Source organism: Nelumbo lutea, chromosome 8 (assembly GCF_056320005.1).
Source record: "Nelumbo lutea isolate HS-2025 chromosome 8, American lotus-T2T, whole genome shotgun sequence".
Lineage (NCBI taxonomy): Eukaryota > Viridiplantae > Streptophyta > Magnoliopsida > Proteales > Nelumbonaceae > Nelumbo > Nelumbo lutea.
In genome coordinates this window covers 49,799,825-49,815,128 of record NC_142691.1, presented here as the reverse complement: position 1 = coordinate 49,815,128, position 15,304 = coordinate 49,799,825, and the positions used below count along the sequence as shown (strand labels likewise).

Below are 15,304 nucleotides of genomic sequence, written 5' to 3'. Positions count from 1 at the left end.
ATGAGTGGGTCAATCCCACTTGGCTCTACTCGAACGACAGAAGCGACCTCCTCTGCCCCCCCCCCCCCCCCGAGAATGCTAGGCCGAGATAGGTCCTCTATGTACACGATTCTCATGGTGATGTCGCTATTGCTGGCTTACTTGGAGAAGGCATCGGTCTCGGCATTCTCTGACCTAGGGATCCGTTTGATGAAGTGTGACTGGAAGACGAGCAGGGCCTCTCTGACTTTGGCTAAGTAGGCGACCATGGTCGGCTCGTGAGCTTCATATTCGCTTGTGACTTGGTTGACTACGAGCTGGGAGTCGTTACAGATAATGATGTGCTTGGCTTTTACTTCTCTGGCTAAGGTTAGTCTGGCTATTAGCGCCTCGTATTCTGCTTCAGTGTTGGATGCCTCGAACTCGAAGCGTAGTGTGTACTCCAGTCTCATGCCACTTGGACCATGTAGAACTATTCCGGCACCGCTACCCTGTTGGTTCGAGGAGCCATCTACGTGAAGGATCCAAGGCTCCTCATCCCAGCTCGTGGTTGGCCGAGTTAGGAGAGGTGTCACACTGGCTACTACTTCATGGGGTTCAGACTCGACCGATCCGAGAGCTTTGGGCTCACCCAAGGTGGGAGTCTCGCGCTCAACCAGACTGGGAACTTTGGAATTGAATGTGCATTCGGCTATGAAATCTACTAAGGCTTGGGCCTTAATGGCAATTCGCAGCTTGTACTGGAGGTCGTACTCGTTGAGCTCGATGGGCCACTTTGTTAGCCAGCCGGAGACCTCGGGCTTAAGCAATACTTGCCTCAGAGGCTTGTCGGTAATGACGATAATAGTATGAGCTTGGAAGTACGGACAGAGCTTCTGAGCTGCAATTATCAGTGCGTATGCTAGCTTTTCCATCTCCGGGTATCTCGTTTCTGCTCCCTACAATAGTTTACTAACATAATAGATGGGTCGTTGGACCCGATCTACTTCCTTTATTAGTACATAACTGACCACCTCATTGCTCGTCGAGAGGTAGAGTTCTAAAACATCGCCCTCATCGGGCTGGGTTAAGGTCGGCACACTAGTGAGGTATTCTTTGTGCTCGTCGAACGCGAGTTGGCAACCTTGGGTCCATTCAAACCCTTTGCTCTTTATTGCCTTAAAGAACGACAGATAGTGGTCTACCGATTTAGACATGAAACGACTTAGGGCGGCTATGCGGCCATTCAACCTCTGAACTTCTTCAGCTTTCGGGGTGGTTTCATGTCCAAGATGGCCTTAACCTTATCCGGGTTGGCCTCAATGTCGCGCCAGTTAACGATGTATCCTAGGAACTTACCCGAGGTTACACACACACTTGTTTGGATTCAATCTCATATTAAACTTACGCAAGTCTTGTACTAATTCATGTGAGAGTTGAGTTTTGACGACCATGTTGTCTACATAGCATTCTACTTTTCTGCCGATTAATGGCGCAAACAATTTATTTACAAGTCTCTGAAAGGTTGCCCCTGCGTTTTTCAACCCGAAGGGCATAACCTTGTAACATTAGAGGCTGAACTCTGTGATGAAGGTAGTCTTTTCTTCATCTGTCGGGTCCATCTTGATCTGGTTATAGCCCGAATAGGCGTCCAAGAAACTGAGCAACTCATGCCCTAAGGTCGCGACCATCGGACGGTCGATTCGGGGTAGCGGGAAGCAGTCTTTCAGGCAAGCCCGGTTCAGGTCGGTGTAGTCGACGCACATGCGCCACTTACCGTTGGCCTTCTTTACCAAGACAGGGTTGGCTACCTAGCTCGGGTACTAGACTTCTCTTATGAAGTCCACTGGGAGGAGCTTCTCGACTTCCTCGTCTACCGCTTTCCACCGTTCCGGGGCTAGGTTGCATTTCTTCTATCTAACGGGCCTAACTACAAAATCATTGTTCAGCTTGTGAGTTATGAGTTCAGGGTCTATACCGGGCATTTCTGCCGCGGACCATGCAAAAATATCTAAATTTTGAAGTAAAAAAACTTACTAGTTCAGATCGTAGGGGCTCCGGGACGGAAGCACCGATCTGGAGCGTCCGAGCTGGGTCTGCTGTCGAGGTCGGGACCACGACCGTTTCTTCCATGGGTGCGGCTTGCTCTTCGCCTTGCTCCGTGGGTTGCTCCAGTTCAAGGTCATCGGCTACTTTGGTTTTCCCCTTTAGGGCAGCAACGTAGCACTTGCGGGACTCAAGTTGGTCGCCCCGTGCTACTCCCACCCTGAAGTCGGTTGGGAACTTCATGGCTAAATGGTAAGTGGAGACCACCGCCGCAGGACATGGGTGATCGGTCGGCCTACTATGGCATTGTAGGGCAAGGGGGTCGCTACCACCAAGAAATTGTGCTCGAATCTGGCCACACAAGGCCACATGCTGACCTCTACCGGGACTGTTACTTTTCCAATGGGCTGGACTTCTTCACCGCTGAAGCCTACCAAAGGAGTGTCCGCGGGCTTCAGGTCACTTCTCTGCAACTGGAGCTGGTCAAACGCAGGTTTGAAAAGTATGTCGGCTGAGCTGCCTGAGTCGACGAGTACGCGCCTGACCTCGAAGTCGTTGATCCTCAGCTTTATCATGAGTGCGTCGTCGTGGGGGTAATGGACCCCTTGCGCATCGTCTTCTATGAAGAAAATTGGCTCTTCTGTTCTTGGCCGCTTTGGGGGTTCTGCTCCTTCCGGGTGACCTCACGAACCGACATCCAAGCTGCCACTGAAGTGCAACCCGCAACGATTGAACCTCCCACTATCATGTGGATGGTCCCCCGAACTGACCTCTCCTCCGGAGGCTATCTCTGCGATTGTTCGGCCGGCCTGCTGTTGGATTCGGGAGCGTCTCTACCGTGTTCCCCTTGCCGACCTGTTCTATTACTATTACTATTATTATTATTTTCTACAAAGTTCCTCAAATATCAGCGACGGATGAGCTCCTCTATCTCGTCGCGGAGGTTTTTACAACTCTCGGTACTGTGATCGTGGTCTTTATGAAAGCTGCAACACAGATTCTTATTTCTATCATTGGGATTCCCCCTCAGACGGGGTGGCCACTTCACGTACAGGGCATCCTTGATCGCCATCAGAATTTCGGCCCGCTTCACATTCAGTGGAGTGTAATCAGCCCGGTCCAGAGCAGGAAGCTCGGAACAGCTGACCCGCTTTGCACCCCGAGCTGTTTCCTTTTTTTTCGGGTGTCCTCTTGACAGGGAGGTTCTTCTCTTTTTCTTTTTTCGGGTGCACCGCAACCCTTCTGGTTGATCTCCTCTTCGGTGGCTATGAATTTATCTGCAAGTTTCAGAAACTCGGTTATGGTCGCGGGTTGGTTGATGACCATGTGCCACTTGAACTCTTTGTGCTTCACGCCCTTCTTGGCCGTTGCAAGGCGTACGACAGGATCCAGGCATGGTATCTGCATACAAGCGTCATTGAACCACTTGATATAACTCCTGATGGACTCTCCCTCCCTTTGTGTTATGTTGAAGATGCTTTCTTCAATTCGCGGGCACCGCTTGCTGGTGACCAAGTGCGACGTGAAGGCTTGTGCGAACTGTGCCCAACTTCTTATTGACCCGGGCGCCAAGTTCTAGTACCACGTGCGGGCTGCTCCCCTGAACGTAGTGGAGAAGGCCACACAAATGCACGACTCATTGGCTCGCACCAGGTGCATCTATGACTAAAAGGCATCTACATGATCACTCAGGACGAATGGCCCGTCATACTTGTAAAGAGGGGGGAGCTTGAAATCCTTGGGCATCAGGACCGCCAGGAGTTCGGAAGATAGGGGGGACGAAACTGAGAGAATGGGAGCTTTGGCTTCGGCCGAGCCTACCTCTTCTTTGCCTATGAGCTCAGGCAAATCGCGGGTGATAGATCGGCGAGGTCGGCGTCGATGCCTCTGCTTCCTGACGGGCTCGGCGTTCGTGCTGCTCACTTCCGCGTTATCCATAACAGTTTGCACCGGGGGTAGCCCGGTCTACTGGTGATGGCTACGGATAGAAGGGGCCTGCTGGGAGTCTGCTGTTAGGATTTTGATTCTATTCTCAAGGATCGGGGTTCCAAACTTTGACTATCGTGGCGACGTTGACCGGCCGGGCCGGGGTCCTCCCGACCTGTCCGCCCGTGGCGAGATCGAGGTAGTCGGTCTCTCCCGTCTGTCGTGGGGGAGGATTGTTTCTTTGGGAGACTTTGGGGGGCCTCTCCTCGGCCAGAGATTGGGGCAGCTGGGGGAACTGCTGTTGATACTGGTACTGGGAGACCTGGTGCAGCACATGCTGCTGATAGAGCTGGAGCTGTTGGAACTATTGCATTTGGGCCTACATGGCCCTCATGCACTGCACCAGGTCCTCCAGTTGGTTCGGGCTAGCCGCCGAGGGCACGACCGAAGGTTCAGTGAATGTTGTTCCGACTGTAGCAGGAAGTGGGGCGATGACAGGTGCCATTGTGAGAGGCATGATTAAGTTGGGGATTCCGTCCACTGAGAGGGGGACGGTGAACTGTCCGATACAGACAGTAGGAAGCTGGGGTTGTTCCCTGGAGTTATCCATTTCCGTGCTTCGTCCGACATTGCTAGGGGAAACCATGAATGTTGGATTGTTTCAAAGAAGAAGAAGGAACTGAAAGAGTTTAGAGGGAAAGGCCTTTTGAAGCGATTCCCACAGACGGCGCCAAATGATGTAGCGCAATCCGGACACTCCTAGTTGACCGCTGACTGGCTCCTTGTTGGCAACGAGCGGGACCTGAGAAGATGAAAGGAAGGATTCCCAGGGATTTACCCGGTGGGAATACTCTGATGCTTAAGTTAGTACTGTGTATGAGAAGTAAAGGGAAAAACGAAGACTAAGAGTGGAGGTCGCGTAGTTTTCCTATACTCAAGAGACATGGGCGCAGACTGCCGAAAGGACAGGGACTGCACCGTCTATAGAGGATATGGCACAGTCTAATTGGTACGGCCTGTCAAATAGAAGCTTCCTGTGGAATGCTCGTGCGACCCACCCACGAGCTACTTTGTAGCAAGCTCAGAATACTTCAAGAGTACCCATACTAGAATTAGTCCTCGGGATGACTTGTTTGCTTGGGAGTTCAGGCGAGCTGGTTTTCTTAACTTGCGAGCTGAAGTTGCCTTGAAATATCCCTTTCGGGGTAGCTCGGGGAACCCGGAGCTTGCGTCATGGTGAGCTACTTTAGGGGCCCGTTGCTTAGTTGTACCGGGCCACAATGCTGAGTTGTCGCTTACATCGGGTCAGTGTCCACGTGTCGCCGTTTCATAGATCGGGTCAAATCACCCTTCATCAGATATGTCTTTTAAAATTGCTCTTTTAGTACTCTTTGCATGTCTAATACATTTTTGAACCATTGTTGACCTGGACGGTTAGATTGTTTAGCATGGGAACCATTCAAGCAAGTGGTTCCGTTTCACCCTTAACTTTGGTCCTTGGCCTAAAACTATTGATTTGGTAAACAGCCCACTAACTTGGGTGGTTGAACTACCGATCCTTTCAACCTGTTCAATGGTTTTTGACCATTTTTTATTTTATTTTATTTTTTAATTTTGTAAGTTAGAACAAGCCATCTGTTTGAACCAGATGATTGAATTATTAACACAGAAACAAGTGGCCAAAATGGTCCTGATTTTGGGCCAGTTTTTAAAACATTGCATGAACTTTCTATATGATTAATTGTTCTTCAATTAAGAGAGAATTCAAAATAGCATGTCTAAACAAGGTTTTTTGCATTTCACTTATAATCATTTTTTTTAATAAAACAAAAGGGGCTGCACAAGATGAGGTAGCACATCCCAAAAATCACTGCTACAAGTGTAGCCAAGGGAGGAAGGGAAGTTCTGAATGTTAAAGTTTAAAAAACCTATCCTAATAGATTGAGCTTAATGAGCTAGCCGATTTGAAGCTTGATTGCCTCTTGGTAGATATGACAATACTTAATTCCATTCCTTTTTTTTTGGGAAAATTTCCGATTAGTACCTTGTACTTTGGGCCTAGTGCCACTTTGGTCCCAGAACTTTAAAATGCGACAATTCAATAACCGAACTTTCAAAATGTGTCAATCAAATATCTGTCATTAACCATCTCGTTAACCATCCGTTAAATGACATTTGAAAAGACACAAATGCCCTTTGAGTGTCATCTAATTTTCTTTATCAAACATCCATATGTTGATAAAAAACGAATAGTCTCAAATCCTTGCCTCTTTTATTCAAGAAAGTTGGGGTTACGTCTCAGTGGGCATTCTGGTGACCCCAATTTTCTTGAACAGAAGAGGTAAGGATTTGGGACTGTTCATTCTTTGTCAATGTTTGGATGGTATATAAAGAGAACTAGATGACACTTGAAGGGTATTTGTGTCTTTTCAAATGGCACTAAACGACTGGTTAACGAACTGGTTTATGGAAGGTACTAGATTGTCACATTTCGAAATTTTGGGTATTAAATTATTGCATTTTAAAGTTCGGGGACTAAAATGGCACTAGACCCAAAATACAGGGTACTAATATGGAATTTTCCCTTTTTTTATGAACACTTACCAAACCAATTTGCAGCCCAATATATGTTTTAATTTTTCCTACATAGTTCAGATCTGCGCCCCTCAACATCCCACAGCACATCCCCGCCGTGTATTAGGAACATCTCCCGATCATCATTTCTAGTACTATCATCGGGAGATATTCCCAATACACAGCGGGAATGTGCTGTGGGACGTTGTTGGGTGCCCCCATATGGGGTGCAGACGTGAAATCAACGAGTTTTATAATCAATGTTTTCAACCCACTATTAACTCATTTGGTTAAATCAATGATTCAGTCACAATACCGGTTTAAATCAACCTCCGACCTCCAAAAAGAACCTCAAACCAACTATTTTCCAAAAACCCAATGACCCAGTTAACCCGTTCAGTGAGTTATCATGTTCTTGTATTATTTTTCTTATGTTGATGACATCACAGATTGATCTTGCCGATTGAACCAACAACCAGGTGACCCAGAGGGGAAAATGGGCCCAATACTGTAAGGCTGCAACTTAGCCAGGCCCAACTTGTGCTAAACGTAACCCAATCAGAGCTTTTGCGTCATTGCATGGGCTGGACTTGGGCTTGACGACTTTAGATTAAGTCTGGACCGAAAAAAACTTGACCTGGCTCTAACGGGCATGGGTTGAGCCTCAGACCGGGCCCGATCTCATCCAACCTAACCCGATTTAGGCATGACCTCCAATTAGACTGGGTGTTGTCAGTTCTTGTTGTTCAAAATCCAGCATCATTGGGCCTGACCATTTGGAGGTCCCCTTGTGAAAGCCCATATATCGAAAGCTCGCATTATGGGATTTGTAGTTTGCTTTGGATTTAGGGTCCGTTTGATTTGTCGTCGGAATTGGAATCGGAATCAGAATCAAAATCTTTTGGAATTGGAATTGGAATGGTCCATTCTCATAGTCTGTTTGGTTCAAATAAGAATGAGAATGGCTATTCTCTTAAATGGGGGAATAACGTTCCAGCAGGAATGGGAATGGAATTTCAATTCCATCCAACCAAACAATTGAAATAGAATAGCCCATTCCGATTCTGATTCTATACCCCTATTCCCACAAATCAAACGGGGCCTTAGATTTAAAGGGCACATTTGCCCATGTAACAAACCATTGATTTGGTTCTAACACTGATTTGCACCTTTTATTTTTGACTCCCTTCCTTTCCGGTCCAAACAGCAAACTCTAAAGCCTGAATCAATTTTTGCTTAGAATGGGACTTTTTTGCCGGGATGGGCTGGGCTGGGCCGGGCCCGGATTAGAACCTGAGATAAAATGTAGTCTGGGTCCGGACCTAAAAGGCTAGGTTTTGGGCCTATGACTTTTATTTATTAAATATTCATTGACTAATAATTTATATTTTATATGTTTAATCAAAACTCACCCATGAATTTTGATAATTAACACCTTATTTGTTACTAATTAGTTGTTTTTTTTTTATTTTATATCTTTTCCGTAGTCGAACCTATTAATATAATATATATAAAAATGGAAAAATCTATGATGCGAAAAGATATATGAAAAAAGTTATAAATAATGTACTTGCCGGGCCTAAAGAATTGGGCCCAGGCCTGGCCCGGAAATTTGAGTGTCTGATGCAGGCCCGGGCCCGGCTGAAAATGATCATTGATCACCCCTACTTTTGCTCCTCCATCTGCGTTTGTTTGTGGTGCAAACTTCGACCAGGTTTAAATTTGTACCGGTTCGAGTTTGTAGCCGTCTGTTTGAGGTAGAATTGACCCATTTTGCGCGATGCAAATTTTGCATTGCGCTCCGGTTTGCGTCACTCCCCCTCTCGCCCCCTCTTTCGTTTTCGAGTCGTGACTGCCGGCCGTCGGACCCTTGTTGCAGCGGCGCAACGTTCAAGAGAGATCTCCATTGGAGTTCAACTGTTCAGATCCGCGAAGGTGAGCACGGTCTATTTCTACCTCTCACCTTCTTGTTTGTGAGAGCTTTTGTCGTTTTGTGCACTATCCGTTCTGTGATCCCTTTCAGTTCGTCGATATGCCGGAAAATGCCATTAATACCAACCTTAACGCCCGAAGATAGCCGACTAAGCACAGATCTGTGTAGTTCTCACGGGCATATGGCCGGAAATTCCTTTTCCACTTTTTCATTTTTTATTGTTTTAGGATTTTGTAGTTTATACTCATCAGTCCATACCTGTACCTCAAGTTCTTCTTCCTGTTAAGCATAGATCTGTGTGGTTATTACAGCAATACAGCCAGAAGTTTCCTTTCCACTCTTTTTTTTTGTTTTATTTTTGGGTTTTTTGGAATTCATACTAATCAATCCATGGCTGTACTTCAAGTTCTTACTGTTAAGAAGATTTTGTTATCATTGTCTTGTTCCTCACTGATAACAGTGTCAAGATCTTGTTCTGATTCATGAATCAGAGGATCCGTTTCACAACTTTAACTAACAATGTTGGTTCAGAAAGATCTATTATTGCATTTCTTTGACAGAACCTAAAGCGTAGTAGTTATGAGATTCAGGTTGTTAATCCTACTAGTTGAGGTGATCCTCCGCTATTGCTGAAAGGTTACACTTCTACAAAGGCCTACCGAGTTAATGGGTTTTATCTTATTTTATAGGATTTACCGCTGTTAATCTAGCAAGACGAATTTCTTTTACCGGTTTTCAGACAGGGGAGGTCCTGAGAACTCAGAACTTCATATTTTGCCCGTATATGTTCCAGGGCCTCATTCGTAGCCCTGGTAAGGAAGGAGTAGTGACAGAGTAATTGGGAGCACATCACTGGAAAAACCATTTTGCTGAGAGGAGTTGAGGAGAGGACATAGTTTACTTGAAAGGATAAATAAGTGCCGGTGATTATGCTTTCACTTGATTCAATTCATCACATTCCCCCCCTCCCCCCCAATAAACATCTACATTCCATCTTTTGAACTTCTACAGACAATTATTTTTGTTTTGGTTCTGCTAACTATAATTTGGTATTTAGGCTAGTGGTTATGACTTCTAAACTGAAATGATGTCATGGGTTCCATCCTTGAGCTTATGACCATTTTGGAGAGAAAGGTAGTATTTTTCTCAAGATCCTAGTTGGCATGTTGCATCAAATATTTTATACACTGGACAAAACTAAATTGAGCTTTCTGAGTATTATGTATAGAACATGAACTAAAAATCGAAAATTTCCCTTGGTGGCTATTGTTATTATTATTGTTATTGTTATTGTTACTAAAATTACTATTTTGTTGTTGTAATTGTTTATATTTTGTGAGTTTTGATGTATACTTTGATTGTTGAAACCAGATGTACCTGAACTAGCTCATATTATGTAATCATGTGTTCATTGTTCAGGAAATTGCTAACCATGTTCATACTCGGTGCTAAGATATGCTTATTCCCATCGAGATGTTCTTGTCAATCCTCAACTTTGTTACGCATCCTTCCAATTTGTTTAGCTTGGTTGGCGGCCACATGAAACAAATACTAATGAATGGATTAGTAGAAATTATTGATTTCATATAAGTTGAAGGTTCTATAAGGTCAAGTGCAGAAGACAGCAAACAGTGCATGCCAATTTCCAAAGCCATAGACAAAACCAACTCCACATCCACATCCTGCTTCAATGTTCTTTTCTTCCAAGCATTTAAAGCTTCTTCCTTTAAATGCTTTATGAACCACAGCCATGAATGTAGTTTTGCCACTATCTTCTGTACAACATAATCTACTGTACTGCTCTTATTTTGGAAGACCCTAGCATTCCTCTCTTGCCAATTGCCCTAATACCCAAACCCTGCTGACTCAGAAGCTAGGTTGCTTATTTTAATCCTTTTTCATCAATAAATTCACTTTATTTTCTTCAAAAGAATCATGAGATGCAATAAAGATGACGAAATTACCATAATTTTAAGGCTTGTTACTTCTTTTATTCTTTCCATAGATTCAAGATGATGGAAATAATGCACGAGGAATGATGTTATGGTCTATAAGTATAAATCAGGAATCAAGAAGAAATGAATTTGGAAGCCAACACAAAGGAATAGTAGCCTCAACTGTGGTGGTAGTGTCAAAACTTAATACAGAAATAGACAAAAATGGGTTGAAACCAACACATAGAAAAAGTGTGATATATAAAAGAGTTGATGGAATATCATGAAAGAAGAATCGGTGATTTAAAAGGCGCGCCAAGGCACACAAGCGAGGTGCATTTTAGGGCATGTGCTTTACATGTTATGTTTATGTATTTTAATTTGGATAGTAGGTTTTTTAAAACATTTATTTTAAAATTTAAGTTTATATTTTTATTAATACTATGTTTTTTTTTTAATTTTCTGACATTTTTATATTTGTTTAGCATTTTTTATGTATTTTGTGCCTTGCTTCAAAAAGGCGCATACCTCGCCTTGTGCCATGTACTTTTAAAACACTGAGAAGAATCAATAAAATGAACCGAAACATCAATGCCATTAGTTACCAAAAAATAGAAAAAAAAAAAGAAAAGAAAAAAGAAACATCAATGTCATTGATGCCATTCCAGAATGCCAAACCCAGGCATTATATTCCAAGAGAATATACTGAATCCCGATATAACAAGATATTCATGTCATGCAAAGTCCAAAACCACCTTGTCTCCAAGAAGTCAAAATTGTTTGGTATGGTGATGATAGACATTTTATCGTGCGACAGATAATGGTATATTGCCTGCTACATGCATATTGCCCAATTCAAACAAGAACTTCAGATTCTCCTACATTCCTGAACTTAAAGCCATTGTTCATAATTGATGTTCAGACCGATTAAAGGATAAGAGTAGTTTCAATTTCATTGAAGAAGTAGGGGATCTAGACTGTCAAGTAACCAATATCTTACTAATACCTCATTATCAATACATAAAATGAAACGATCCCATTATGGTTTGTTTGCATTTTAGATTACAAGTTCACCATCTAAATTGAGCTATTCCCCATTATGAAATATTGAATGCAATTATTACAAGATATCAAGAGTTGAATGCATTTTTCTTTCTCTTAATAATTGGAAATGGTAGAAACTTGTGATCAAGACAGGTGCAGCTGCTGATTCCAAGGTGCATTGTGCAAGTAAGGATGTTTTTCATCACATCATTTGAACATTCCGCCTTTGTATTGTTTGGTTAAGAATATTAAGTTTGTGTGGTGCCTAAATTAATAGTATGCAAGTGGTAGCCAGTAGAGCCATGCATTTATGTGGAAGTCTATTAGTGTAATATTTAAATTCTTGTGAGTATTGTTATGTAAGTGGTTGTCAGGAGAGCCATGTGTGTCCGCATGAAGTTTTCTAAGAATTATGAGTTTCCCTCTTATAGTTTAATATTTTAAGTGGTGGCCAAGAAACCATGTGGTTGTGTGGATTTAATATTTAAATGCTTGGCTTCTCTGTTTCAAATGTTTGTGATGGGTTGTTTGTAAGTTTTGATCCCTTATTGCTATGTCTTTGTCTGGAGTTCCATGATTATGTTGGAGTATGGTTCTATTGTTACTTTAATATTTGAGTGATGTCCATTAGGGTTTGATGCTTATGTAGATATTCTTGGTATATGTAAGAAGTGGTTCCTTGTCATCATAGGTTGTCATGGTTCAACCATAATAATCATGACATTGGAACACTTCAGGAAGAGTTAGGAGACTGGTTGGAGTGCTAGTGACCATGTATGGTGCCATTCTAGTCACCCTAATGGTTGGATACCAGCAATTCTTTCCTCATCACAGAGCAAGGGCAGATAGGACATAGGAGTTTGGACCAAGAGAAGTTCCTGAAGGGTACTTTGAATATTAGAGTCTATCACAGATTAGGATGTGAAGAGATTCTTCCTTTGGAAACCTATTTAAATTGCATAGGGAGTGTGGTAGCTTCTGTCCAATGATATTCATTAGTTGAAGAGCAAGTGGTCCTGTTTTTGTACACTATCAGGCATAATGTGCAAAACAGTGTAATACATGTGTTTTTGTCAATCCTAGGAGACCATGAGTTGGTAATTTCACAAGGCACTATGAGCTATCTTTCATCTCTATCCCCTCCTGATTATGTAACATACTGGTGAGTAGGTCTCTCCTAAGATTTAGTACCCTCATTTCATGCCATATTATGAGGCATGTTTAGCAGTTAAGGCCATGTTTCATTAGGGATGTCCAATCCAAAAGTTCATTGTGAATCACCATGCAATGGCATTATATAGGATTGCATTGGGGTGATTGATGGGATTCACATCCCATGGGAAGTACATGTCAAGGATTAAGGTAGGTTCTGGAGAAGGAAAGGGAGGGAAACCCATTAGGTGATGGTTGTAATCACATTTGATCTAATTTATGTGTTGGCTAGCCAGCAAATCTGTACAAAGGTCATTTTGATGCAAATTTGGAGGCTTTCATCCTCTGCATTATGGTAAATATATAATGGGGAACATGATAAAATGGTTCCCCCACTTTTGTCTATGACATTTTTATTATGAAAATTGGCTTAAATATAAAAGCATATGAACTGTAAGCCTCTTGGACAAAGTGCAAGAGAGGCATGCACCTCATACACCTCTAGGCTGTGTCGCCAGGCATATGAGTGTGTACCTGAATCACTGAGGGAGATATTCAATCATAGACATTTATCTCTGAAGACTGAAGTTGAGGGTGTATTTGGTTTTATTCTGGGTTACCATGTTCCATCTTCCATGTAATGGGTATCGATCCAGTTGACTAATTAACCTGAAATGGAATAAGATTTGTGCATCAATAAGTGGTGAGTGTTGAGGTGGTCTCAGATCCTGATTATGTATCTGACTCTGAGACCCTAGTACAAAAGCTACATAACTGAACTTGCCAGGTGGTCATCATCCTCTGGTTAAATAGGATTTGGCATCTATTGAGATTGGATGATATTGAGGCAATGGAACTGGAGCGTTCAATAGACATTTTCTTTGTTTTTATTCTTCTTTATTATGTGCTTTATTTTCTATGATTAGCGGATGATGTGTTTGGACTACTTTTTGGAGCACCTGGCAATGGAACTAGCCAGGTGCTTTATTATGTGCTTTCATAATTTACTTGAACCATCTATGTGCTTAAATGATCTTATGGTTGGACCATATGCTTATATGCTATTTTTGTCAGTGATATTTCAATCGATGTCATGTTCATGTGGTGCATTTATTTCTTTGCACAAACAGAATTTATAGCCTTTTGATATTCTTATTTTTTGGAGATGTATAACATTTGTCTAATATTGTATGGTAGATAGTAGATATGGTGTCTGAGAAAGATGTTGGAAGTTCATCCACTGCTGGGGATGAGGAGAAGAAAGAGAAATGGAAAGGAAAAGAGATTCTTTCTGTGAACGACTCTGGGTTAAAAACTAAAAGGAGCAGGCAACTTAGGTGGACAGATGCCATGGATAAAGCCCTAATCAAGCTTCTTGTAGATCAGATTGCGGTGGGAAATATGGTTGACAAGTCATTTAAGCCCACAGCATACAGGTCCGTCTGCAGACATATGCAGGAAAAATTTGGTGTGGAGATGAGGACCGCCCATATAAAAAGTAGGATGAGGACACTGAAGCCTGTTTATAGTGAGGCAAGAAAATTGCTTGGAGTGAGTGGGTTTAGTTGGAACGAGGCAAAGAATCAGATTCAGGCAGATCCCGGGGTGTGGGAGGAATACATAAAGGTACATAAGTTTTTTCTTATTCATCTAGTCAACGAAAAAAAGTTAAATGGTATGATGAATATATGATGTAAACTAGGCAGTCAAGGTGTTGACTTGTTTTGTGTAGGAACATCCAAGTGCTGCCATTGTAAAGGGTCGAGTGATGGAGATGTATGACATGATGCAAGTAATTCTAGGAAATGATAAAGCTAGTGATATAGCACCAACTGTACCTGAATTGCTTGAAGAAGAGGATGAGGAAGGGGGTGATGATGGAACTGATGTTAAGTGTGGGGATGAGATAGCCACTCCCATAACTGTTAATAATGTTGACGGTGACATCAATGGCTCCCAAACACATTCAACCACACGGGGTGGGTCAGTATGGGCATCTCCAACTAAAAATAATGCTCATAGAACAAAGAAGAGGGGACGGAATGAATTCATTGCTGCTATATCTCGGATAAATGAAACAATGTCAAAAATTGCTTCTGCATTGACAGTACAATCCGAGCAAGACTTTTTTGACCGATTGTGGCATGAGGTTATGGCAGTGGAAGGATTTCCAAGTGACACACTTAATGCTGTGTTTGGTTATTTGGGCCATAATGAGAAGGAGGCAAGGATATTCCTGGCTAGAAACAAGACATATAGGGCTCAGATGGTGAATAGGATTGTCTCCAAGATACCTGGCATTGCCTACCCTGGTATGAGTTTCCCTTGCTTGTAATCTTTGGTTGTTTTTGGATGGCTGTTGCCTTGACTCTTCTTGACTTTTCTGCTGTGACATGTCATATGGATGGTTCTTTTTGGATGACATTGCTAGTTGTAGGTACTTTCTTTTGATGAAGTGAACCAATCCTAACTATTAGATGGTCAAGTTTATTCTCATTTCCTTAATGTTTCTATTTCAGATAATGAGATACAAAACTGGTAGTTTAGTAAACTTGTAAGAAGGCCAAATCTTAATTATAATTATGATATACTAAGTGTGTGAACAGTCATATGTTATTGTTTGTAAGGTGAAATTTCATGTGGATGGGTTCTGTTTTTTCTGGTAAACCTGGTGGATGGGTTCAGGGGCAACTTATATTGATCTTGTCATTGGAAGGAAGATATGAGAAAATACAAT

General features: G+C 42.7%; 1 protein-coding gene across 1 annotated transcript; it reads left to right on the top strand.

Moving 5' to 3' along the window:
• The first annotated feature begins 8,147 nt into the window (after positions 1-8,147).
• LOC148844108 (uncharacterized) lies at positions 8,148-15,052 on the top strand. Its single transcript, XM_088959804.1, has 3 exons — positions 8,148-8,439; positions 13,765-14,193; positions 14,300-15,052. The coding sequence occupies exons 2-3, from the start codon at positions 13,774-13,776 to the stop codon at positions 14,900-14,902; spliced, it is 1,023 nt and encodes a 340-aa protein (XP_088815930.1). The 5' UTR covers positions 8,148-8,439; positions 13,765-13,773; the 3' UTR covers positions 14,903-15,052.
• The last annotated feature ends 252 nt before the right edge of the window (positions 15,053-15,304 follow it).